The sequence below is a fragment of the Peromyscus californicus genome, unplaced genomic scaffold (assembly GCF_007827085.1).
Source record: "Peromyscus californicus insignis strain IS unplaced genomic scaffold, ASM782708v3 Scaffold_9__1_contigs__length_137607984, whole genome shotgun sequence".
NCBI classification, from domain to species: Eukaryota; Metazoa; Chordata; class Mammalia; order Rodentia; family Cricetidae; genus Peromyscus; species Peromyscus californicus.
Genome location: NW_026294617.1, coordinates 110483833 through 110509773, shown reverse-complemented (window position 1 = coordinate 110509773; position 25941 = coordinate 110483833). Strand labels below are relative to the sequence as shown.

At 43.1% G+C, this 25941-nt stretch overlaps 1 protein-coding gene across 4 annotated transcripts in view; it reads right to left on the bottom strand.

Annotated features, from left to right (window-relative positions):
- The window catches only part of Ppa2 (inorganic pyrophosphatase 2), an 81394-nt gene extending 56030 nt beyond the window's left edge, over positions 1-25364 (bottom strand). Inside the window, exons 1-5 of one of the 4 annotated variants that reach the window (XM_052730542.1) lie at positions 25193-25364; positions 12098-12162; positions 10051-10095; positions 8544-8705; positions 4430-4483 (exon numbers count right to left, since the gene is read on the bottom strand). In XM_052730542.1, coding sequence (XP_052586502.1) covers positions 4430-4483; positions 8544-8705; positions 10051-10095; positions 12098-12162; positions 25193-25334 — 468 coding nt within the window. In that variant the 5' untranslated portion in view covers positions 25335-25364. The remainder of the gene's footprint in view (positions 1-4429; positions 4484-8543; positions 8706-10050; positions 10096-12097; positions 12163-25192) is intronic. The other 3 variants (XM_052730541.1, XM_052730545.1, XM_052730543.1) reach the window with 3 other exon arrangements.
- Positions 25365-25941: the final 577 nt, after the last annotated feature.

The window sequence follows — 25941 nt, the reverse complement described above, 5'->3', positions numbered from 1 at the left end:
TAAAAGGGTAAAAGTTAATCAATATTTTTGTTGTTGCTAACCTTGGGGCTTTCACTGCCAACATTATGGTATTATAGTTAACTCAAAGATGTTTCTCTAGATGGTGAGCATCTGGAGAGACGGCCTCAAGATTAAAGGAGCTTGCTCTGCAATCATATGAACCAGAGTTCAGATGCTAACACATGTAACAAGCCAGGTATTTCTGCAAACACTGAGAACCCAGCTCTGGGTTTGGTAGAGACAGGAGGACCACTGGGGTTTGCTGACTCCCAGTATAGAGGAGACACAAGCTATAGGTTCTGAGAGACACTGCCTTGGCGGACCAAGTGGAGAGTGATAGAGAAGCACACCTAACACCCTCTCTGGTCTCTGTAGCTCCTGCACACTGACACCTAAGGACGGACATGCATGCACGCATGCACACGCACGCACACAAACGCACACATACACACTCGGACAAATGAGACAGAAAGCTTTTTGGATAGACCTGACATGAGTCAAAGATTTCGGTCTTACCACTTTGATTCAGCATAGTGTTGTAAGTCCTTGCCAGAGTAGTTAGGCAAGGGAAATAAAAAGCATCCAAACAGGAAAAGAAGGACTAAAATCGTCCCTGTTTACTGACAATACAAAATAAATATGAAGAAAGCACTTAAGGTTATACACACACAAACACACACACACACACACACACACAAAGAGAGAGAGAGAGAGAGAGAGAGAACTACTAAATGAATGTAGTAAATTTATTTGCAGGATATAAAATGGACACAGAACCCCCCTGAGCATTTCTATATACTACCAATGAACTGTTCAAAGCAGAAATCAAGAGACTATCCTATTTACAGCAAAACAACAATAAAACTCAGAGCACTTGGGAAAAAATTCAACGGAGGAAGAGCAAGATTTGTTCCTACTGAAAACTACAAGCTGCTGATGAAAACAATCCGAGACAAGGGGAAAGACATCCAGTGTTGGATTGAAGGAGCATGATTCAGGGTCACTGCAATCCACAGTGAAGCTCCAAAGTCATTTAAACAGAATAGAAATAGGAAGAGCAAACCTTGAAGTTTCCATGGAAACACACACACACACAAACACCCTAAAAAGCCACGGCAATTATGAACAAAAAGAAAAAGCACCACACTACCAATTCCCAACCACACTCCAAAGCCACAGTAATAAAGTCAGATGGAATTTGCAAAAGTCAAACTTGAACACAGACAGGTGAGACCAAACACAAGTGATTTTCAGCAGAGGTGCCAGCAACACACAACAGGAAAAGAACTCACTCTTTAAGACACTGCACTGGGAAAACAGCATAAGCATGTGTGGAAGAACCAACTGAGAATGGATTCCTGAAACATAAGGCAGAAGCTGTAACACTGCCACCATTTTCAGGAGAAAAGGACAAACTGGTATAGACAACAACTTTAGGGATCTGACCACAAAACCACAGGCAATAAAAGTAAAAATAGACAAATGGGATTACATCAAATTAAAAAGCTTCTGTATAGCAAGGGAAACAGCCAACAGAGTAAGGACACAATATACTGTTGTGGAATATCAGTTTAAGGTGTGCTACATTCGTTTATGCTGTGGAACATTTGTTCAGTGATGCAAAGATGTGTTGTATTCTTTCATGTTGCATTTGTTTAACTCTGTGAAGCTGAGTCACTTTGCCTGCCTAAAACACCTGATTGGTCTAATAAAGAGCTGAATGGCCAATAGCCAGAAAGGAGAAAGGATAGGCGGGCTGCCAGACAGAGAGAATAAACAGAGGAGAAAAAGAAAAGGGAGGAGCAAGAAAAGGAGAAGGAGAGGGGAACATCAGGGGCCAGCCACCCAGCTACACAGCCAGCCACAGAGTAAGAAGGAAAGAAAGGTATAAAGAATAGAGAAAGAGAAAAGCCCAGAGGCAAAAGGTAAATAAGATAATTTAAGTTAAGAAAAGTTGGCTAGAAACAAGCCAAGCTAAAGTCAAGCATTCATAAGAAAGAATAAGTCTCTGTGTGATTATTTGGGAGCTGGGTGGTAGACCCTCCAAAGAGCCAGAGAGTTTTAAAAAATTGCAATATACATCATGGGAAAAAAAATATTTCAAATCATACATCTGACAAGGGCTTAAAAGCCAAAATATGCCGCGCGGTAGTGGCACACGCCTTTAATCCCAGCACTCGGGAGGCAGAGGCAGGCGGATCTTTGTGAGTTCGAGGCCAGCCTGGTCTACAGAGCGAGATCCAGGAAAGGCGCAAAGCTACACAGAGAAACCCTGTCTCGAAAAACCAAAAAAAAAAAAAAAAAAAAAAAGCCAAAATATACAAGCAACTAAATAGCTAAATAGAAAAACAAAGCAAACAAACAAAAAAACTACAATTAAAAAATGGGCAGTAGACTTATTTCTCAAGAAGATACACAAATGGTCAATGAGAATAAGAAAAAAAATAGTCAATATATTATCTATCAGGAATAAGAAAAAAAAGTCAATATATCTATCAGGAATATTCCAGTCAAAACAATAACGAGAGGGCCAGCAAGATGGCTCAGACAGCAAAAGCATTTGATGTCAAGGCCTGAGTCTGAGTACCAGGTACATCACATGGTGGAGGGGCAGAACCAACCCTCCCATTTACACATACACACATAAATGTTTAATAGCAACAACGAAGTACCACAATGAGGGTTCACCTCACTCTAGTAAGAAAGACTATTATCAAAAAGACATAGGCACTAAATGCCGGTAAAGACGCAGAGAAGGAAAGTCCACACTGTGGAGGGAAGAGAAATTAGTACAGCCATCATGGAACACAGAGGTTATCTGGGAAACGGAAAACAGAGCTGAAACTGCACGCAGTTCCATTCCAAACACACAGCCAAAGGAAAGGATGTCGGTGTGCTAACTTGGCATCTGGTGGCACCTCACTGTTCACAACAGTCAAGGTATGGAAGCAGGGTCCACCAACAGGTGAATGGACAAAAGAAACAAAACCAAAAAACCAAAAATGGGCTCCATGGTTGATCTCCAAGAGCTGGAGAGCCAAACAGTGATTCCCAAAGGCTCAAAAGGATGGGCAAGCTTGATCCGTGGGCAGAAGAGTGAGAGGCTCCCTCCGGTGCCATCTGCACAGTGTGGGGACAACTGCAAACAATAGGGTGTACTTCAAAACGTAGAGAGTACTTGAAAAGTGTTCACTGTGGAAATTATATATGTTTACAGACTGATGAGTTTAGCAGGATTCAAACATTATATATCTATCTATGTAAGCATAACATGGTATCACGTTTATGATTTCTAAGTCACAGTGAATAATTAAATAGAATTAAAATAACAAGTTTAAATTTTAAAAAGCAGAACAAAATGGTGACAATGGTCAAAGAGTGTAAAAATTTTAAATGAGAATAGTGTGCCGTGTTGTGTTTTGAGACCTGGTAGGCAAGGCAGAGAACACAGTTACCAGTGTATTACACATTTCAAAACTGCTAAGAAAGTAAACCTTTAAAATGACCTCACCAGAGATTGCAGATTGTATGTTAACTTGGCTTAATTTTTTTTTTAATTTGTTTGTTTTATTGTTTTCTTGGAGACAGGGTTTCTCTGTGTAGTTTTGATGCCTGTCCTGGATCTTGGTTTGTAGACCAGGCTAGAACTTGGCTTAATTTTTATGTCATGTTCATAAATCACATTTGTACTCTACCCATACATATTGCTCATTTACAGTAATTATTTTTTAAAGTCACGCTCAGATCTTTGTCAAGTGACCTCATTTTAAAGCTCTTTTTTTCTATCAAACGTATTCACAGTAATATTGAAAGAGGACCAAAAAATCTGCTATAAAATAAACAAACTAAACATGAAGTAAAGAGACAAAGTACCCCACTTGAGAATTCACTGGAAACTGTAAAGGGGGCATCGGATGAAAGATGAGAGCAAGCCATGCCAAGCCAAGAGGGATTCTCGACAGCTCTGTGTGTCATGGAAAAGATTAAAGCTTTTAAAAAGACTTAACAAGGGAAAAAGTAGGCACTCTTAGATAAGACCCACAAACTCGGGAGAAGATACTGTTCCCAGGCAATGGAAAACTCTAAAGGACTAAATCCCCAGAAACCAAAACCGCCAACAGCACCAGACACTAAACACAGAGCAGACTCTGAATCAAACTTGAAAGTGTTCACCATCGTGTCAAGGAAAGGGCAAGGAAAATTACATAAATGCGTGCCTAAAAAATGGGGAAACATTCTTTAAAGTGAATATGCAGTTCAAACCATTTTCTTCTTGAAATTAAGGTCTAAGTTCACAAGAATATTTTAAATCATCTCCTACATGGAGAAGTCTGTCATCCCTCCTCCAAATCTGCCAAGTAGCTAGAAAAGATGCTTTTATATTATTAAGTTAGCATTTCAACTTTACGTTAATAGAATATATCTGTACCTCCATTTTGGCATTTGTCCACCGAGGTATTTCCACAACCATATTAAACAAATTCTGCAGTTTAAAAAAAAAAAGGACAGAACATTAACATTTTTATTCACCTTTTATTTTTTTCATTTGGCATTGGGGGACTATATGCTAAATGAAGATCAGTACAGTCTCTAATAAAAGAATAGCACAAGTTTCCATCCCACACATAAAATGTTTAGTGTCTACCTTCTCTATCCACCCATGCCATAAACCCCTTCTTACAGTGAGAGAGGCCACTAACACTCAGAGGCACCATGCATCTGACCACTGCTGCAGAGCATGAAAGGGCACTGAACATCTGGAAGCATGAAAGGGCATTGAACATCTGGCAGGCAGGGCACTGACAATACTGGGAGTCAGGAGATGTGTTCTCTTTCATTTACTTGTTTTGAGGCAGAGTCTTAGCATGTAACTCTGACTAGGCTAGAACTTGCTATCCAAGCTGGCCTTAAACAGACAGAGGTCTACCTGCCTCTGCCATCTGAGTACTAGAATTAAAGGCATGCACCACCACACCTGCAAGATGAGTTTTGATATTTATTTTCCAGCTAAAATAGTCCAATAGGCCACTTCTACTCTACTCATGACCATGTGGTTAAAATACCGTTATGTAACGTTTTTTTCTTTTTTTTTTTTTGTTTTTTGTTTTGTTTTGTTTTGTTTTGTTTTGTTTTTGTTTGAGAAAGGGTTTCTCTGTGTAGTTTTGGTGCCTGTTCTGGTCTCACTCTGTAGACCAGGCTGGCCTTGAACTCACAGAGATCCGCCTGGCTCTGCCTCCTGAGTGCTGGGATTAAAGGTGTGCGCCACCGCCATGCCACTGCCACTACCACCACCACCACCACCACCACCACCACTGGGCTATTTGTTATGTAATTTTAAGGGAACACACATACACATAGAAAATTAAGTAGTCAAAAATGTTGAAAATGATTAAAAGAATATTTGTATCCATGTTACAATCATAATATAAAATCAAAGATGTCACTATAGGCAGTCAGAAAGTTTACAAGGAGTTTAGACATGCCTTTCTAAAACAAGGTTAGTGAGTTCATATTCCTGACCACTACAAAAGGACCTGGGCTCCTTTTTCTCGCTTCTGTACTTTGTAGAATGCTTAACTCAAAGGAGACACAAGGTCAGAGGTAGGTAAATATTCCCACAGCTTGCCTCACAAAGGGGAAGTCTGAACATTTAAAGGTGGCTTACAAAAAGGTAAGGATGTTTATGTTAATTATGTTTATGTCAATAATGAATCATGGTCATGGGGAAGCAATGGTTTAAAATGGCACTATTCACAGCATGGCCCAGGTCTGTGACCAGTCTGCAACTGTTAGCTGATCATTTAGAAACATCTGTAGTTAACTGAAAGCAATTTGTGTATCTAGTGAATCTAACAATAAAAAAACTGAAGCTTTGTAGATGTGTCCATCTACAAGACACTCCCACAGGGAAGGGTTGGGCCTGCTACAGTGCAGAAAGACTGTAACAGAAGGGTGGGGAGGGGGAGCTTGCTGTGAGATGGTGTCTCCTAGTGATGGTAGAACACACAGAAAGTGTCACCAACAAATGTGAGCTGCACAAGAACTACACCAATGGATACAGCAAAGTGGTGGTGGTGGGGGGTGGGGGGAAGGAAGGGTTGGGGGAGGGGAGGGGAGACAACAAGGCCTCAACCCTATACAAGGAACTACAGTCAACCCACCAACTGAGGAAAGCTGGGAAGAGGAAAGGTGGCACACCAATTAGTTGTCCAGTGCCAAATGGTCAGCCCTGCAAACATACAAGTAACATTATATGGACGGAAGAGGTTATATTTAGAAATATACAAATATATACATATACATAGATTATACAATAGCAATTAATGAAAGAAGAGGCCATTTGAATTAGAGTGGGGATGGGTATAAGGGAGGGTTTGGAGGAAGGAAAAGGAAGGGAAAAATGTAGCTATAATCTCAAAAATTAACAAAAAGTAAAAAAAAATTAGAGCTTGAATTACACATTTCATTATTCATTTTGATTGTGTTTTTTAAAAAGTATCTAGCTACAATGGAAACAAACAAAAATATAGTCTTTTAACAGATTTTTAGGAAAATAAAAATTTAATATATCTCCCCCCAACACATATAAAAATCACTGGGTGAGCTTTAGCAAACAAACCCATAAAAGCAAAACACGGAAAGATTCCTTAGGGCCCCACTGCCTTTTCAATTCAACTGGTCTAGGGTAAAGCCAGGGAACTGCTAACTTAAAACCTCTCTGAGGAATTTGAATACAAAGTCCAAGCTGGCTTAAAGCACTGCTCACACACAGTCTAGGACTTTCTTGGTGAAACACAGGTGCTATTGATTCAAAGAATGCCACTTAGCAGCCATGGTTTTTTATTAAAATTGTCTTGAGAAGACAATGTTTTGAAAGGTAGGAATGCAGGCCCCTGATGAGGTAAACGAAGCTGGGAACGGCACCTCACACCTACGGTCTCACCTCACACAGCCCTGCTGTTCTGTTTCATTTCCTATGCTCTTTCATGAGGGACCCTTGTACCTGTTTAAACATGTCTGAAAAGCTGTTAAGGAGAAAAACCTAAGTATATGGCAGATGTTTACACAATTTATTCGTCTTTAAAGCCTGGCTGTAAGAGAACCAACACTGATGGATGAAAACAAGGTGATGACAGGGGGGAGGGGACCATGCTGGTTAATGGTTGTACAATGACATCTACCTGCTGAGAGCTGCTGGTAGCAATGGCTTTACCAGTGGCCATGGGAGTATATAACAGGTGACAGCTAGTATTCAACAAGTCGACCCATCAGACAGATAACTCTCTGGTGGGGAGCCCCACTTGGCAAAGACTGTGGGGGTTACTGACTTTGAATCTGTTTGTTTCTGTCTGTAATTTTTCTCATGTGCCACTACATTTCTTCTCTAAAAACTGCTGTGGGTGTTTCCCCACTGCTTGTGTGTTTATCTCATGTAAATATTCCATCTTTGGGCACACATTTAGCTGTGGATGGTCAGAAAGATGACTTCTGCTTAAGCTGTGTAATTCTGATGAACAGAAATAATACTAGGATATTTTTCATAACCGACATAGGAAAGTAATAATATTCTCAGTCACAAGACATTCTTTTACAGATTTAGCTAAGACTTTAGAACAAATTCAAAATAGACTAGTTGCCCAGGGAGATGAAGTGCTCAAGGGCAGGTTTCCAGATGTCTGTTTGTTGAACCGAAGTCGGGCTGATAGCATTAAGACATAAACTCCCTGCAGTAATTGACTTTCTGTACATACTCCTAGCCTCAAGGGTCAGCCAACTAACTGTTTATTGTTTAAGTCCTAAATTTCAACGTCACTCTCTGGCTTTGTGCCTACTTTACTCACCATGCCTGGTCAGCACAACCTCCCTAGCCTGAGTGACACTGTGGGACTGATTATGTGTTATGAGAATGGATCAGGCCCTGTATATGTAACTGAGAATTGTCCAGAGTTTGGCTGTTGAGAGGTGTGTGTGCTGAAAGGGAGATGTAACTGAGTGTGTCGAGAGAGAACGTGTGGAGACTTGTAACCGTGTGGAGACAAAGAAGATGAAGCTGTAGAGAAAAGAGATGTAACTGTATATAGAAATATATGGCTATGCAGGAGAGAGATGTGTACGTAGGGCAGAAATGTGTGTGTAGGGGAGAGTGAAAGAGTGAGAGAATGAGGAAATGAAAGAGTGAGTGAATGTGAGTGATGCAGATGAGAAATGTAAGTTATGAGTGAAGAAACGTAGCAGGGTAGAGAGAAGAAGTGTGTACAGAAGAGAGCTGTGTAGGACAGAGATGTGGGTAAAGAGAAATGTGTGTGAAAAGAGGTGAAACTGTGTATAAAGATGTGTGGAGAACGTAGTTGTGTGGAAACAGATTTAAAGAGAAGAATTTCTTCACAATGCAGTAATAAAGTTACCTTCAGAACGTGTGAGTTTTTTCCTAAAGACCTTTAGATGGATAAGAGTTTTTTTCTAAACCCCACTACTCTGCTGGCATTTCTTTTTGCTACCCTGGAGCAGTTCTGGGAGCTGGTCTCTCAGGCTAAGTTACCTACCAAAGCCACTTGCACAGATCTGAACTGGGCCAAAAGAGCAGCAGATGAGGAACAGGTCTGAAACTGGAGCCTGCAAGCCACAGTCTCAGTCACCACTTGCACTTGATGATCAGGGGCTCCTGCTACCTCGCCCTTCTCCTCGCCAGCTGCAGTGTGCTCTGACTGTAATTTATCAAAGCCAGTATCAGTCTTATTTTCCTAAGATTAACATTAGTAATAAGCCAACAATTGCCTATCAGCATTTATCAGAAAATCAAAGATACATATTTCAAATCAGAAATATGGCAGGGAAATCTAACCCCTCCTTTATTCCTTTTCGTTTTATTTTTCCCCTCAGGGAAAAAATAAGATAATAGATAAATATAAATCAGTCCCCAACATATAATCCATGTTACAAGAATTAAATTTTAATCTGACACTCAGAACTTGGAATATATTTTTCCCCATTAAAAAGACTACTTTAGACTAAAATGCCAGGTCTCTGGAACTATAAAGCCTCGAATGCCACCTTCCATGTAGAGCAGTGGTTCTTTATTACACTGGAAGCATACTTACTAAAACACAGACTAACCAGACCCCAGTGAGCAGAGATTCTGATCAGTAGAGACACAAAAGGGTCCAGAATCTAAATTTCCAACAAGTGCTGCAGGGGGTTCCAGTGGAGATGATCCATGGCTACCTGACAACTGCTTCAGGAAAACAGAATATGGAAGGCAGGCAATGGTATAGGAATTTAACAGCCTCCATAGCTATGTGTGAAAGCGTACTCAAAGGCTGGGGACAATAATTTCAACTATCGGAATAAGACTACAGAGGCAAAGGGCAGCAGGGAAAATTGTCTCCTGGAGCAAGAGATGGGCAAAGAGTCAATGAAATGTTTTGGTCCTAAGTAGTAACATATAGCTACTCTAACTTGTTTTTCTACTTCCAAATGACTGCTGTGCCTTAATTCTAAAACAGACTCTAAAGCTATATTCTGTGTTTTGATCTAAAAAAGAAATAAACTGGGACAGGAAAGATGGCTTAGTAGGAAAGAGCACACTTACATGTTAGAAAAGGATAAAATAATAAATTTTATGCTATGAATATTTTAACACAATAAAAACGGTTAAATGGTGATACTGCCCCAGATGCCTTAAAGAGATGTTAGAAGAAAAACATCAGAGTTTACATGAAGGTCTTGCGGGGGGAAAAATCAGAAGCAGTTTAAAAATGCAAACTATCACCAAGGTCATTAACAGACAGTGTAAGAGTGACTCAAGAGGCTGGAGGAATGGCTCTGTGGTTAAAAGTGCTTGCTGCTCTTCCAGAGGACCCACGTGGGGTTCCGAGCCCCCAAGCCAGACGGCTCACAACCATCTGTAACACCAGCTGAATGGGATCTGGCACCCTCTTTGGGCCTCCACAAGTATCTACCTGCATGCATGAGCACATAGAGGCACAAACATACACACATATGCAGAATAAAATTTTAAATGATTCAAGTAATCAAAACTTCAAAATATACCTTATATTCATCATTTCGTGCTTTCTTTCTGGGAATGACATTTTCCTGTAAGAGCAAAGATGGTAATTATGATTGGGACATCTCATAAACGAATGCAGGATGCATGGCACAGCAACAAAGACATGCCGACTGCATACAAGTTTTATTAGCTGCTGTCCAGAAACCGGACTCAGCAGACAACCTGCCTGTAATGTCTGTCCCCCAGTATCCCCAGCCTCAAATGGACAGAGGTTCAAAGGGTTTTAATAGTAAATTATCGGAAAAGCCAAAGCCCTTTCACGTAACTTGCCAAGTCTGCCTGTTGTTGGAAGCAAAGGCTCTGTGCCTGTGTAGAGAGACTGGCAGGCTGCAGTGACTGCACCTCAAACAGTCATTTCATTATCGAAATGAAGCTCCCGGGAGCTTGACTAACAAGCTGGGAAAGTGCTTGGCTATACCGCCTGCCTGGGAATTCTATCAAGGTGTGATTACTGTGCCTCCACTAAGCATTTTTAAATTAAGCCAGACTACATGGTGGGGTAGGAAGAAAGATTATGCCATTCACAAATGTTCACGGGGTCTATGTGACACTTACACACCAAAATGACTACTAAGGAAGAGACAAAATAAACAGAAAATGATTCCAAGTCACACTCTCCTGAAACATTATTCTTGTTCTGAAAACTCTACATCCCAAGAGACAAGGTACAAAAGTTCTAATCATGACGGGCTCAAAAGTGGTGAAACCTGTTGGTACACATGCTGTGTCTCCATCCCTGAACTCTAGAACTCAACGGCCTTCTGCCTTATAATTTGTCCTGTCTTATCCTCAGATTCCACAGGCAGAATGTGACACCCACAGATGCATCCCTATGCTTGTTCCACACTCACCTCCTCCCCACTTCGCAACTTTCAAACACCACAGCTTTGGTATTGTTATTGTTATGATGTACACACATTTGTTATGGTGAACCTTAGATTAGACACTACATATCAGTCATTCTTCTCCCTACATTCTCCTTTACAGTATTAAACATAGCTGACTGACCTCTTCTCTGGCTGGCTGAGTCCTCCCACCAAGTGTGAGCGACATCTGACGTGCTCACCACTGCACACCCAGTGCCTCAAATAGACCACGGCAGATTAAGTGTGCAATGACTGTTTATTGAGTGGATAAACAAATGTATGCACACCTTTGGCCGAAAGTGAGGTGTTGGGAAGACAAGAGGTATCTGCTAGCTCCCTGGACGTCAGAACACTCAAGTAACAGGTGGAGCACTACATCCACACTTCGCCCCATCTCACAATAGTCCACATCTGTGACCAGGGGCAAGGTATGGGACCTCATCAGGACCTACGTTAGTAACAGTAGCTGCTGCCATCAGAATTACAATAACACATGGCAAACACCGAGCACTTGCCTAAATGCACCCGAACTTCGGGTCCCCTCAGCTCCCCCTCCGGCAGTGGTTCCACAACTTCACCTTCCGACTGTCAAATGGTTCCAAGAGAAAAGCTAATGAAACACTAGGTTTTTCCAGGTTTACATCTCTGTTTCATAGTGTGTTTCTGACCACAGAGAGGCCAGCTCCAAACTCGGCTCTCTGGCACTTGCCAGCTGTACACTGCTACACAAATCAAAGAAATGCCTGCTGCCTCGCGGCCCTTGGACAGCTTACGACAACTTAGCATGGGTTAAAAAAAAAAAAAATGAAACGTTCACATAGTGGCTAGCACACAGAAGTCACCCACAAATGTTAACTATTTTAAGATTCAAAATAAGCAGGTTAATTTCCCACATTACTACCCTTGAATCTTGAGTTCCTACCAAAGTCTAAACTCCATAGACCACAAATATCCCCTTTTTCTCAGCTTCACACAAATTTTAATTCACAAAGGAGGCTGACAGCCCTGTTCCAGCTCCTTGGTTTCTTCTCCTGCCTGTCAATCACATCTTTACTATATCAAGGCATTTCTACACAAGAATTTTCAGGCCAATAGTGAAGTATCATTTTCATACTATCAGGTACAAGAAGTTTTTCAACCCCAAAACAAGTAAAAGTAATACCTTTTTAAGGTCCACCTTCAGAGGAATATCGTGGAAAGGGGAAATGTAGTTACCAGCTACATTCTCTGCAAAGGAAAAGGCAACAAAATTACAGTGATGCATATACTGGGGTGGGTGGCTAGCTCCAGCCACTGCCTCCTCTCCACATGGAACCGAGGGTCCCTCTCACAGGCTATGAGCTTCCTCAGAGCAATAGGTCCTGATCCACTTCAGGACTTGTGTGCTTTTAGCAACACCAACTTTACACCTTAAAATTTTAATTCATCTCCCAGAACTTGTTCCAGCCTGAAGAGAAATATATGCCAACTACCCATACTCAGTGGCTGAAATCATTTCACTCAATATTGTGCTTGCCTTCAAACGCTAGGTACAGAAACTATGGAAGGTGGAATAACCCTCCAAGTAGGAAAAAATCTGACTTCTGAAAAGAGACTCATTACTAAGTGAATTAGACTAAACTGATATCCATTTCCTTAGGAGAAAACTAACAGTATAATCCACAGTTTCCACCTACAACCCACAGAAAGAAAGGTCCAGTTGGAGATGGCAAGATGCTGGGTCAAAAGGCGAAAATAAACAAGTAATAAAACTATCATAGAAGGGCAGACCAAACAACAAATAATGAGTTCTGAGTTCAGTTCAATAAAAGCAGAGGCATACAACTTAACAATGGCATCATCGTATTAAACGTCTCCCCCTCCCCCACTCCCCAGGTCACCAGAGGGACTAGGAATAAATTCCGCGGGCAAGTGTTCTTGGTGGCTCTTGGTTTTGTCTCTTTTGTTACACTTTCCCAGCATGGGAAAGGTGGCTAGCACTTAGCTGGCCCTCAGTAGTTATCAAATAAATGACTCAACACTATCTCATTTCTCCCCCTTTCTAAGCCGTGAATTCCCTTTCCCTACCCTGGCAACAAGGCATGTGACATGGTACGGACAGAGCTGAGGAAGAGCACGACGGACGGCAAAGAGAAGACTCCTCATCCCCCCCCTCCCCCGGTCTGTTTGGCGTTCTGTTACTTTACTTTGCCGACAGTGGGTGCTTTGCTTGCAGTATGTATGTTTACCACGTGCGCGCCTGGTGCCTGCGGCGTTCAGTAGAGGGAACCCCCTGGAACCGGAGTTATGGATGGTTATGAGCTACCAAGTGAGTGCTGAGAAGTAACCCTGGGTCCTCTGCAAGGGCAACAAGTGCTTTTAACCAATGAGCCATCTCCCCACACCCCATTAATGTTTAAATATTCAAATTCGCATGTCGCTGATTTCTGGTTTTCCTATTTACTAAGTTTCCTTGCAGTTATTCATTTGGTAATTATTTATAGAACATATGTGCTGTTCCAAACACTATTCTAAGTGCCAGGAATACATATTCTAATTTCCTGCTCTCGTGCACATCGTATTCTAGTGGGAGACAGAAGTGGTTAATATGTATAAACTATAGCAGGAATGGCAAGCACTATAATAAATCCCATGAGGTCAAGGAAAGAGTGAATGCTGGTGACTTTGGACGGCCAGGAGGTTATCGACAGGCAGCATGTCAGCAGCAGCCCGAAGGGAGTGAGGAAGAGGGTTCAGCATGTACAGAGGAAGATGCCGAGGAGACCATCACAGAGGAGATGATGAGGAACACCAAGGAGACCACCCAGGCAGGAAGGCAACAATCAAAGACAAAAGGATGGTTGGCAGTGAGGTGAGGGGAGTGTCCTGCATCCCATCATAAAGGGCCTTGCATCCTAACTTAGTTCTTCAAATTTCTTTTGAGTAAAATAGAAAGAACACTGGGACTTCTAAAAGAGACAACGTGTCTTTGGTGTGTAAAGCAGACCAAAGGGAAAGAATCAGGAGGCTTCTGGGATTAGTCAACTAAAGGTGACGGTGACATGGGTGACGTGGCAAGGATGGAGGTGGACAGAAAAAAAAATGTATTCTGAATATATTTCAAAAGTTGAGCTGGGTATGTCGCCAAAGGATATGATGCCAATGACCCAGATGTGGGACAAAGGTAAGAGCAGGGACAAAGCAGGTTATAGGGGAAGGAGGGTGGAGAGGTTGGCTAAAGGCACATCACTACAGTTACACCAGGCTCCACAGATCACTAGTGCCCACAGCTAAGAAAACGGACCACATACTTTCCAACAGCTAGACGAGAGGCTTCCAATGTTCTCGCTACAAACAAACAATAAATATCTGAGGCAATGAATACGCTAATTCCATTTACTTGATCAAAACAGATAAACATGTTGGGCAGAGGTAGGTGACCAAGATTTCTGGTCCAAGCATGGGAACTGTAATATGCTTTGTAGTGAAGGAGAAACACAGAGTGCAAAGCTGGCCATGTGAGTCCTGACTCAAGACTTGAGACTGATAATGTAAGCCTAGGACTTACAGAGAACCCCTGACGCTAAGGCACATAGTAGGTCCACCCAGAGCCATAGCCATAGTCAGTTGACGCTGGTTGCCAATGGCAGAGTGTCAAAACACAACGCGGAACAGTTATGACTGAGACAGATAGTCCACGTGGCCTAAAATATTTCCCATCCAGCTTTTTTACAGACAGTTTTGCCAACTCCAGGGAAGAGAGACAGTGTAGACGATGGCTATGAATTGAATCCTGAGGCATTTCAAAGGCTAGAGTTCAGAAATAAGAGAAGGGTCACACAAAGGACAATGTAAAGAGAAAGACATCAAAATAACTGTTACCAATTTTGAGAGCCACGTATCATACTCACTCTTCTCCTATCTCAATGTACCCACAATGCCTAAAACCCTGCAAAACAGCTAAACTTGCTCCTAACTCCACCCATCTGACACACACACACTCAAGCTACATCATCACAGCCATACTTCTTTTTAAAAAAATGATAAAATATTGTGCATTCTCGAGCTCTGATGGCTCCTTTGCTGTCTACAGATTGCTCTTTCTCACTCTCATTATGACTTTAATATGGTATTTATTAGAAAGCTGACGAGAGAAATGACCGCAGTCACCACATTTCGTCTTGGTATAAAGGCAGTCTGCATCGCTAGACAAGAAAGAATTAATGAATGCCATCAGGCTTATCAACACATTCCTGGTACTCCAGCCTCACAACTTCCCCTTCAACTGCTCTAAAACTACTTTTCATTCTTTCATTCTGTAAGTTTTCCATGGTTTCATTGTCTCAGGTTGCTGAAAATTTGTGAGTTGTATTTGCAATTGAGAAAATCGAATAGACTGTGGAACCCTTACCTAATATGTATGTATATATGTATGTATGCATTTGGTTTTTTGAGACAGGGTTTCTCTGTGTAATAGTCCTGGCTGTCCTGGAACTCTCACTTTGTAGACCAGGCTGGCCTTGAACTCACTGAGATCTGCTTGCCTCTGCCTCCCAAGTGCTGGGATTAAAGGCGTGCGCCACCACTGCCCGGCTACCTAATATTTATAACATTATAATATTGTATATTATACAATATACTAAATTGTTATATAATATTCAGCACATAATTGTATGTTATGTGATGTGTATTATATAAAATTATATATTACACTATAACATTTATACACCAAATAGCTACAGTTATACCAAACACCAACATACACAATATTACTGACCCATTTACAGAGATTCTCACTGGAAGCTTGATAATGAATAAAACAAAAATGAGCTTTGTATTACTTTCTAATAAGATTAAGAAATTTAAAAGATGAACTTCAATGAAAATGTGCCATCTGCTTCATATAAATCACAGGAGTTCTATTTTACAGCTCTTCATTCAGAAAACTAAGTTGTTTTAAGGTTCCATAGGCTAACATCAAATAAATATAACTTTTAAATGTTTACCTAGTAGCTATTATGTTTGAATGCACTGATTCAAGTTTACAGGAACTTATTTGTAGAAAGTTTTACTAAGTTCAAACATGCAACCACCCACTAGTCAAATGATGTAATTAAGAAAACGTACAGTAATTTCAGCCCCTCTTTACAAAAAAGAGAAAAAGAGAAAGAAATCACATTAAGGAAGACCTGTATGATCAGTCCTAGAATAAATAAAAGTAACTTGAATTACATACAACACTGTTTCACAAAATGAATCTGCCTTCTACAACATACCAGCAATAGTCCAAACTATGGAAATCATGGGTTTTCCCCTAGCCTTGAAGAAAAATGTAAAATCTAAAATAAGTAACTTTAAGTTACCGCCCCCAACAAAAACCACCTGCAGTATCAAAGGGACTAGACAGGCAGGGTTGCACCTTGAATCCTATGTGAGCAAGCCGGTTCATTACCACTACACAGTTAATCCAACACTGCAAAGCTACATCCACTAAAATTCTGAAAACTGGAAGTTTCCAGATATTCAATCTTACATTCATCCCATTACGGTCACTCTCCATGGAATTTGACAAGAAGGATGTGTCCTTAATACTATGGCTCTGTATTATAATTAGAAGTCAGATATGGTGATAACACTCACAGTACTGTTTTTGTTCAGTATTGCTTCGATTATTCAGGATTTTTGGATTTTTTTTCTATGTCTGATGAAAAACAACATTGGAATATTGATTGGGATTACACTGAATCTGTAGATTGCTTTTGGTAGAATGGTTATTTTCACAATCTTTTTTATAATCCATGAGCATAGAATGCTTTTCCATCTTCTAGTGGCTCCACTTCTTTCCTCAGTGCCCTAAAAATTTTCATTGCAGAGGTCTTTTGTTTCCTTGGTTAGGTTTATTTCCAGGTGCGTGCGTGCGTGCGTGCGTGCGTGCGTGCGTGCGTGCGTGTGTGTGTGTGTGTCTCCTGTGAATAGAACTGTTTCTCTAATTTCTTTTTTGGTATGTTTGTCATTGGTAAATAGGAAGGCTACTTACTTTTGTGTGCTAATTTTGTATCCAGCCACTTTGCTGAAATTAAAAATTCAGAATTAAAAACAGCATGGTACTGACACAAAAACAGAGAGACAGATGACTAGACTAGAATCAAGGACCCAGCTAGAAGACCACACAACTGCATTTACCTGATTTTTGACAAAGATGGCAACAACACACATTGGGCAAAAGCAGCATCCTCAATAAATGATGCTAAGAAGACCGGATTTAACATACAGAAAGATGAAACTAGGTCCTCATTTCTCATCCCTCACAAATGGGACAAGGGCCTCATCATCAAGACCTGAAACTGCTGGGGAAAAGGAGGGAGCGAACTTCAACTCACAGGCACAGGAAAGCGCTTTCCCAATAAAATTTTGGTAGGACAACAAAGAAGACCACCAGGAAATGGAGTCAAACTAGATGTCCATCAACAGACAAAGAATAAGGAAAACATGGCACATACACACAATGGAATACTAGTGAGCTGTGAAGTGTATAAAATATAAAAAATGAAATTTGCATGTAAATGTATGAGACTGGAAAAAAATTACACTTCGTGAGGTCGGGCCTAACAACACAAATTCTGCATTTTTCTCTCTCAAGTGGGGATTCCGGCTTCTAATCTTTTGTTTTGACTTGGAGCGCAAGCGGAAGTCAGCAAAGAGAAAGAGGCCTTTGGGAGGAGCCATGTTCAGGCAGGGCAACAGATGACAGGGAAAATGAAAGTAGTGAGGTAGAATGCTGGGGGGGAGAAAGGTGGGGGGGGGCTCCAGAGGATGGGTTTAACTGGCATGGGGGGAAGGGCTAACTTAAATGGTGTGTAAAAAAAAAACCATAGGAAAACCCACTACTTCTCTACTTACTTAAAAAATATAACTGGAAGGATGGTCAAATACATGGAATATGAAATAAGATGGGGAAATAATAGGGGTGAGAGATTAAGGGGCAACAGAGGCAGGGGGTGGGGGGAGAGAGGGGTGATAAAGAGGTTAGCCCAGACTAAGGATCTATGAAAAAGCCTTACGGAAACCCACTAGTTAATGAGCTCACTTAACAATCTAATTTAAAAGAAGGAGTTCGAATGAGGTACCCTACATGAGTAGACAATGACACTTCCAGAAGAAGTTATGAAATGAAAATCTCAGGGCAAGGCATGGGATATCCTGCTATGAGTTACTAGTCAGGAAGGACCAGAGCTCTTCAAACACACAGGTTTCTGCCAGGGCCCTTGGTTACCCACCATGACTATATCGTAAGGCTCGATGGCTGAAGACACCGCACGCTAACAGGGAAACTTCCTCTCTGTTGGCTAGTTCTCACAGTGCCAGATGCAGGCTGCTGGGGACGAAAACACACGCCTGGTCTTTACCCAGCACTGAACCCTTCACGCTGTAATATCGGTGTAACAGCGGCACAAGTACTTTCAAGTTGGATTTGAAGCCCGCTCCACAGGACTTTCATGCCTGGTACTAGACTCTTGGTCAATAGCCCATGGCTGGGAGAAGGCACAGGCCCCAGACTAGAAGTTGCTATTTTTGTTTTGCTAAATGGTCATGGTGACAAACTGTTTTCTAAGTATTTATGCTTATACCCATAGACCTGGACTGCTGTCAACCTTGGTCAAAAAAAAAAAAAAAAAAAGTACAGTAGTCACCAGTCAATAGAGAGAGATGTAATGTGTCAATGTGCTAAGACCAAGAGACTGAGTGTGGAGCCCTGAACAGGACATCTGTACTCCTCCCACTATTACCACAGTTCAGAGAGCATCAAGGAAAAGGGGAAAGGAATGTAAAAGCCCAAGCAGACGGAGTAGTGCAGTAACATGCCGTCATCCGGCTATGACACGGCTACTGTAATCATGAACTCACTGCAGCTATGGTCACCTGCACAAGACCTACGAAAGATCAAGCCAGCTAAAACCGGTACAGGTCGGGTACATGATCTACAGGCCCCACCCACTAGTGAGAAGCTGCTAGCCGTGGGGAGTCGCTGGGGGAGAGAGAATCATTCATTGTAGAGGATGTGACCACTGCTGCATTTCCCACGTTCCAGAGCATGGCCCCACACCCATGCACATATGGGTAGCTCTAGCTAGACTTAATGAAGTCTAAAAAAAGTGCAGCTGGGAGGGATTGGGGAAGAGCTGGAAAAGGAAAGTGGGGGTAGATGTGAGATTTTATTGTATACAACTATAAGATTCTTAAAAATAAGAAAAACTAAAATGGCTAATTCCTTAAAATCCAAAGAGAAAAGAAGCCGCACAGTTCAGTAACTACTGCCACGGGTCACTGACCATCCTCACGCGCTCCTCACAGTATGCACACTTCACTGGGCAGCCACAGTAACTCTCTGATTACTGCTACCCCTACGCTAGAGAGAAACGGATGTTTCTCAAAGATGTCTTCTGAGGACATCGAGGTCATGCCATGGTTAGCTCGGCCAAGTGACTTGTTCAAGATGGGAAGCCAGAACTAAAATTCAAATGCCTTGTGTCTGTCACCACAGCACACCAGCTTCAAGAGGCTGAAGGAATCACCCTAGATGGTACTTCCTAAATGGAGTTTCATGAAACTCCAGAGCCACTGGGATGTTACCGATGTCCTAAGAAATCAGTACTCCAAGGTTCGAACGTCTGGGATGCGTTCCCTTATATGATAATTTTCTAGAACTTTAATATGTACATTATTATGATTCTCCAAGAATGTATTAAATGAAAAATGTTTAGTTTATTAAATGACAAAACCCTGTGTTTGAAAGCAAACCTAGTATCTCAATGAATGCTTGTGTTCAAGTATGCTTAGCTTGGGAAATGGTTGCCCGGTTCAAGCCTCTCATTCCACGATTTGTAAAATGACGTTCAGAAACGAAGTGACGTGGCGAAGTTTGGTAAGTCACTAAGGAAGGCTCAAGGAAGGGAGGGGGTGGCAGCCCGAGACGTGCTTTCTCATTATCACTCAGTTTCGTGTCTAGTTCTACAAATTTCAACACCATTTCTTAAAAAGCATTTCATCAGTCAATTACCCTCATTAATTGTGAGGGGGTAAAGAAAACCCACTGAAGCTCAAAAACGTCCTACCTACCGCCGACGGTACCGGGATCTCAAACTTGGGCAATGTTTCCACTGTAATAACGCCGAATGACGACGTTCAGCCCATAACTCCTACTTTTCTTCCTTTGAAACAGAGCACCCTTGAACCGCTCATACCGTCTTGTTTTGATATTACAGTGAATTACTGTAATATCAAATGTAACCAAGAGTTAGCATTTCCATCTTGGATTACTCACCCTTCAAACTCTCCTTCAGTTATGGTGACTGTATGGATAAAAAGCAACCTGCTCTTCATATCCCTTTCCTCAACTCAGCTAGTAGATTGCATCATTTCACCCACCCCTTTCAGCAAGTAGAGAACAGTCCTGGGCCACTGGTGCCATCTGGCGGTAGGTTCGGGAACTGTTTGACTCAACTTTTCCAGTAAGAGTCCCATTTGAACCCTCTCCCCAGATAGTACTTGCCTTTTTTTCGGATTCTTGCCATTTATTTAAGTAAAACCTTTTGTTTATTTTCCCTTATTCTGTTCTGCCATATTTACTCAACTGAATAAAAATCAATTTTACTTATGGCATCCAAGTTCCAGAATAATCTTAAGTACATTTGATGCTTAAAAAAAAAAAAAAAATTTACAGTCTAGCCTCAATTTCTGAATTTCTATTATTAATGCATTCAATGCCTTGAAAGAATGGTAGTGCATGAAGGACCTTGAGGATTACTACGGGGTCAGCTAACTCCTTTTAAGGCAGAACTGTCCCCAGAAGAAACATTGCCACCACCTGCCTGCCCAGCCGCACACAGCAGGAGGCCCAAGGTTAAGACCCAGGCCTCCCCTTTCCAAATCCAGTGCTCAGCCAGCTGTGCTGCAGACTCCAGGCTCTTGAACAGCGTTTCTCTGTTTTTACATTCTTCCCAACTAGTTATATTATTTTGAGGGCAGGGTACACGACTCCATCCATGTACCGTGCCCTCCATCCCTGTGCCACGCCCACCCAGTGCTCAGCACACTTTTTGTTGTCTGTTACTGTGTTGAGACCAGAGTGTTCCCTGGTCTAGGCTACAGCTCATTCTATCTCATTATAACAGTAGCTTTTCAAGCTGTGCCTCGCCCCGACAAACCCCATTTTACAAGCAGAATTTGACTCTCTTTGGAGTGCAAATGCAGAGGCAGGAGGACACTGCACCTTGGCGGACAAGTAAACAACCCCCCCCCCCACCCCGACAGCACCACCAGTACAGACTGATAAATAAATAATAGATACAGATAAATAAATAAGTCACTCCTGAAAACTCACACAGTGATAGTCTATCAAATTATCCAAGCAAATTGGAACCAACTGAGCACATGGTGTATTAAATCCTTTCAAGCGCTGGTGAGGTAGCACAGTGTCTAAAGATACTTGTTGCCAAACCTGATAACCTGCATTTGATCTCCAGGACCCACATGCTGGAGGGAGAAAACCAACTCCCACATGTGGCTGGCATGTGTGTGTATGCATATACACACACACACACACACACACACACACACACACACACACACACACACCACACACCCACTCAACATTCACAAATGTAACAAAATCCTATCATCAGGAAAACCAGGCCCAAGAACTTATCAAACAAAACAGATAAATGAAAAAGTATGGCATCCTCACCTGGATGCCGTAAAGAAAAACATGTTCCCCAAAACTGTGGGGAGCCCCACATTGGGAACCATATGGTACTGGGCAAATTCGGATTTCCTCTTTGGGGTTCCTAGTCTTACTAATAAAAGAATTTAGAAACAGACTTGAAAGGAAGCGTGACAGCAATTTTATTAGAAATGGAGAGAAAATTCTTCAGTGTTTGCAAGCTGTGAATCGTGGCAGCTCCTGGAAGAAGACTGCAAAGAAGAAGAAAAAGCCATAGTTTGTAAGCAGGTGTAGCTTCAGAGAAAGAATGAGAAAGCCCAGAGAATCAGGAAAGTCATGTTTAAGCTTTGGAAAAAAGAAAGTTGTTTTCTAAGTTACTCAGCAAAGTGGGCAGGCTCAGCTGTGCTTGGAAGCTCTGCAGCAGCTATACAGAGTGCAGGGTTTCTGGGACTGATAAGTACATTATCCTTATTACATATTAAAGGGGTAATTATTCCTCCCCTCTCCTTAGCATAGCTTGGGAGTATCAGCCTCCCTAAGGGCCACTCTTGACAAGGTGATTGACAGGCCCAGATGGATTAACTTAAGGGAGGAGACAATGACATATAATGTTCTAATCTTTGGAGCACATCAGAATGTCTTGTCTTCACCCAGGGCCAAAGGTACATTCTTTCGGCCAGGACGAAATTGCTTTCCCTTACTGCGAGCCGCAACAGAGCTTTATATCCACCCTCAGTGGTTTCCAACACTACTCTAACACCTCCCGCCCCCAACAATCTCTAAGGTAATTCAGAAGATGGGCAGACAATAGGGAATAGAAATAACTCATTTTCACCATGAAAATCTAGAGTTCCAGAAGGGATCAGTGTCTGGACTGGACTTTCAATCACACCTTTATACATCCCTCCCAGAAGAGACAAGGACCCAGAGCCCCCTTACAGCACTTTTGGCATCTGGCCCAGACAGAACCAAGGACATTCACACTTTTAACTAAGAAAAACTTGTCTACTTTAAGAGTCCTCTAACTGCCTATCCTATTTTTACCTCCTGTCCTCATCAAGAACACTTAACACTGAAGGGTTATGACTACCACTGCCCTGTCATCTAATCATCAGCTGGGTCAAAGGACCAGCAGACGGAGAGCTCCAGAATTCTTCTGGCCTACTCCTCTGACTGGACCTGGTTCTGCTCATCAGCTTCCACACTCCCAACACTTCACAAGGACAACTTGACTTAATGTCGAAGCTCAGCTCAACTCTGACCCTGTGGCTCCTGGCCAGATTCAAACCTCCGGCTTATCTGATTGCCCAGCACCTTAAACAAACACCTACAGAGATTCTCTGTGCATCTGCATCAGCCTGTTTTCTACCTTCCGGTGAGGCATCTGGAACTCCTCCAACAGCTACAATCTCTTTCAGTCTTCGGCAGTCACTAAGTAACCTACACATACAGATGTATTTGCTGCACGGAGTGTGACGTGTGATCTCAGAGCCAACAGTAAAGAAGATTGGTATAAAAGAGCCTGTGTGAGCTGGGGAGAGAGCTAAGCTGGCAAAGCACTTAGCTGTGCAAGCGTGAAGGATCTGAGTTTGCTCCCCAGAACCCACATAGAAAAGCCAGGCATGGGAGTGCATGATGATTATCCCAGTGCTAGGGAGGCACTGACGTAGCTCTTTGGCTCACTATCCATCCAGTCTCACTTATCTCCAGACCACTGAGACTCTGCCTCAAAAACTACAGCAGATAGCACCCAGGGAGCAACACTTTAAAGACCTCTGGCCTCCACATGAGTGTGCATGCACCTATGAGAAAAGAACCTGTGTTTGTCTGGGCCAGCGATGAAGGGAAACTGAGACAACTTGGCAAAGTGGGGCCCCAAAAAACCCGAAGAGCTTCTAAATTTACTTTTATTCAATCAGTTCTGACACTGTAGAAAGACTAATATGTTTGTTTCTGACATAACACATTCACTACATATTACTGTACTTACTGAAAACCTACAACATTTCACCATATTGTAAGTAAAGGCTTTTCTGCTTAGGAAGCTAACTGCCATCATATAACAGTACCTCTATGGAGAACATGGCCAATAACTGTTACATTGTAACTTTGGAGATACAGTCCATTCAGAAATGAGTCAACTTATTAAGGGCTTCACCTTGAGTTTTTTGTTTTTGTTTTTTTCTTGTTGTTTATGAGACTGGTGTCTTACTCAGGCTCCCATTGGGTGCACAGCCCCTCTTTTAAAAAGACCTAACCAGCCTTGCCTAAACAAGACAGGACGGAAAAACTGTAGCACAGGAACTAATTTTGCAGAAACTATTTAGTACCAGGTGCATTACAACCACAAGGGTTTGCCAATGGAAGAGGCCCATGTGTTCAATCCAGGAGGCAGAGGCAGACCCTGTCTCAAAAGACAAAGAAAACAAAAAGACAAGAGTTTAAGTTAGCTTTGCTCCTTTATCATAAAACAACCCTCAACCTTAAGTTTCAGAAAGGTACCCATAAACATCCAAGTATACTTATTAATAACTATACACTCTAGTCCAGTGTTAGACTACAAGCCCGGTGACTACATCCGCATAGCAATTTCTGCAGCCCTATTTTACAAGACGAAAAGAAATTAATGCTCAGCAAGTTAAGAAATAAGACCAAGATGGGGTCTCAGAGCAAAAACCATGGGTTTCCAAGATTCTAGCTTCACCACTTTAGGGGGGAACCTAACAGGTGTGCACAAGACTACATGGCTTCAGCTCTCCTCGGGGCTGTGAAGTCAATGGGGCCTGAAGGTAATTGGACCTACGTGGCTATTTTAACGTTACGGTAAAAAATAAAAATAGAAAAGTTCACACAGTGATAAGGGGAGTAGCCAAGAGCTTTTCCGTCTTTGGTGGCCAGCTCAGGGTTGCACCAGACACCTCCCTCTAGATTTGCTCAACGTACAAGGCAAGAGGTGGTGCCACCATCTTGCTAGAACGCCAGTCGGGTTTCCTGTCTGTGGATGGCACTCGGGGTGCAAACTTTTTAAAACTCAGTTTATTGTTGTTGCTGTGGGTTTGTTTTTGTTTTTTTTTTTTTTCTAAGTTACCCTACACATATCAGGGTTCAGTAGGGCATTTGCACACGAGCCTATCCCAGTGCCTGGCTCACACTCTCCTCCCACTTCCTCCCTCCCACTACGCCTGCGCCCCCAGCCAGAGGGCGTGCCAACTCGGTTCACTTTAGGAGGGAAGCCCCGGGTCCCCCGAAGTTCGGCGTCCGTTCGGAGGGGGATGGGCTCGGCACGGCACGGCCGGCTGCTCCCGGGAGGGCGGCGCGGCGCCGGAGGGCGGCGGGGCCACGCCGCGGAGGTCAGCGGGTGGAGCGCGGCGCCGCGGGCCGCCGGCCTGCGGTCGCTGCAGAGGGCGGTTGGCCCCGCGCCGCCCTGCGCGTCCGCGATGCGTGCCGAGCCCCGGTCCCCGTCGGCCCGGGGCCGGGCACGGGCTGCGGAGCCGGCCGGGCAGGGCAGGGCGGCGCGGCTGCTCCTCGGGCCGGCGCGGAGCTCGGCGAGCGACTTACTGAAGAACAGGCGGTAGTCCTCCGAGTGGGGATGGCCGCGCTCCTCCCTGCGGTACAAGGACATGGCGCGACGCGGGGGGCGGGCGGCGGCCCCCGCGCGCCACCCTCGGCCGACGCTCAGCAGCGGCAGCAGCGCGCGCATGGCGGACGGACTGCGCGGATCGGCGGGCGGGCGGGACTGAGCCCGGCGCGGCCGCACGACGGCGCCCCCTGCCGCTCGGAACCGGCACTGCCTGCCGGGGTGGCCTCAAATCCCAGCCTGTTCTGAAACCCCCGGGACTGCCTCCCTTCACCTTCTTCCTCCAGGCGCCCCCCGACACCTTCGCTCCGGGAATTCACCGCCATGCACTCACTCATTCACAACGCTGTCAATGTCTACGGTCATGACATTAGTGTAGTATTGGTTGCATGGCTCTAGAAGCTGCTCAAAGACTTGTCCAAACGAGGAGACGAGCGCGCGCGCGCGCGCGCACACACACACACACACACACACACACACACACACACACACACACACACACACACACACACACCTGTAATTCCCTCAAATGCCACTTCCTCCACAAAGCCCTTTAATATTTAACCCAAGTAGAGGCAACGGCCAACTTCCGAGCAATTGCATACATCCAAAGTGTTTATACCTAGTCTAGTGATTACAACTAGTTCCGACAACCGTCTTTATTCCTTTTCTGTGGACCAGTGTTTTGGGGGAATTCTCATTGAAAAGATCTTCAAGATCTCTACCAACT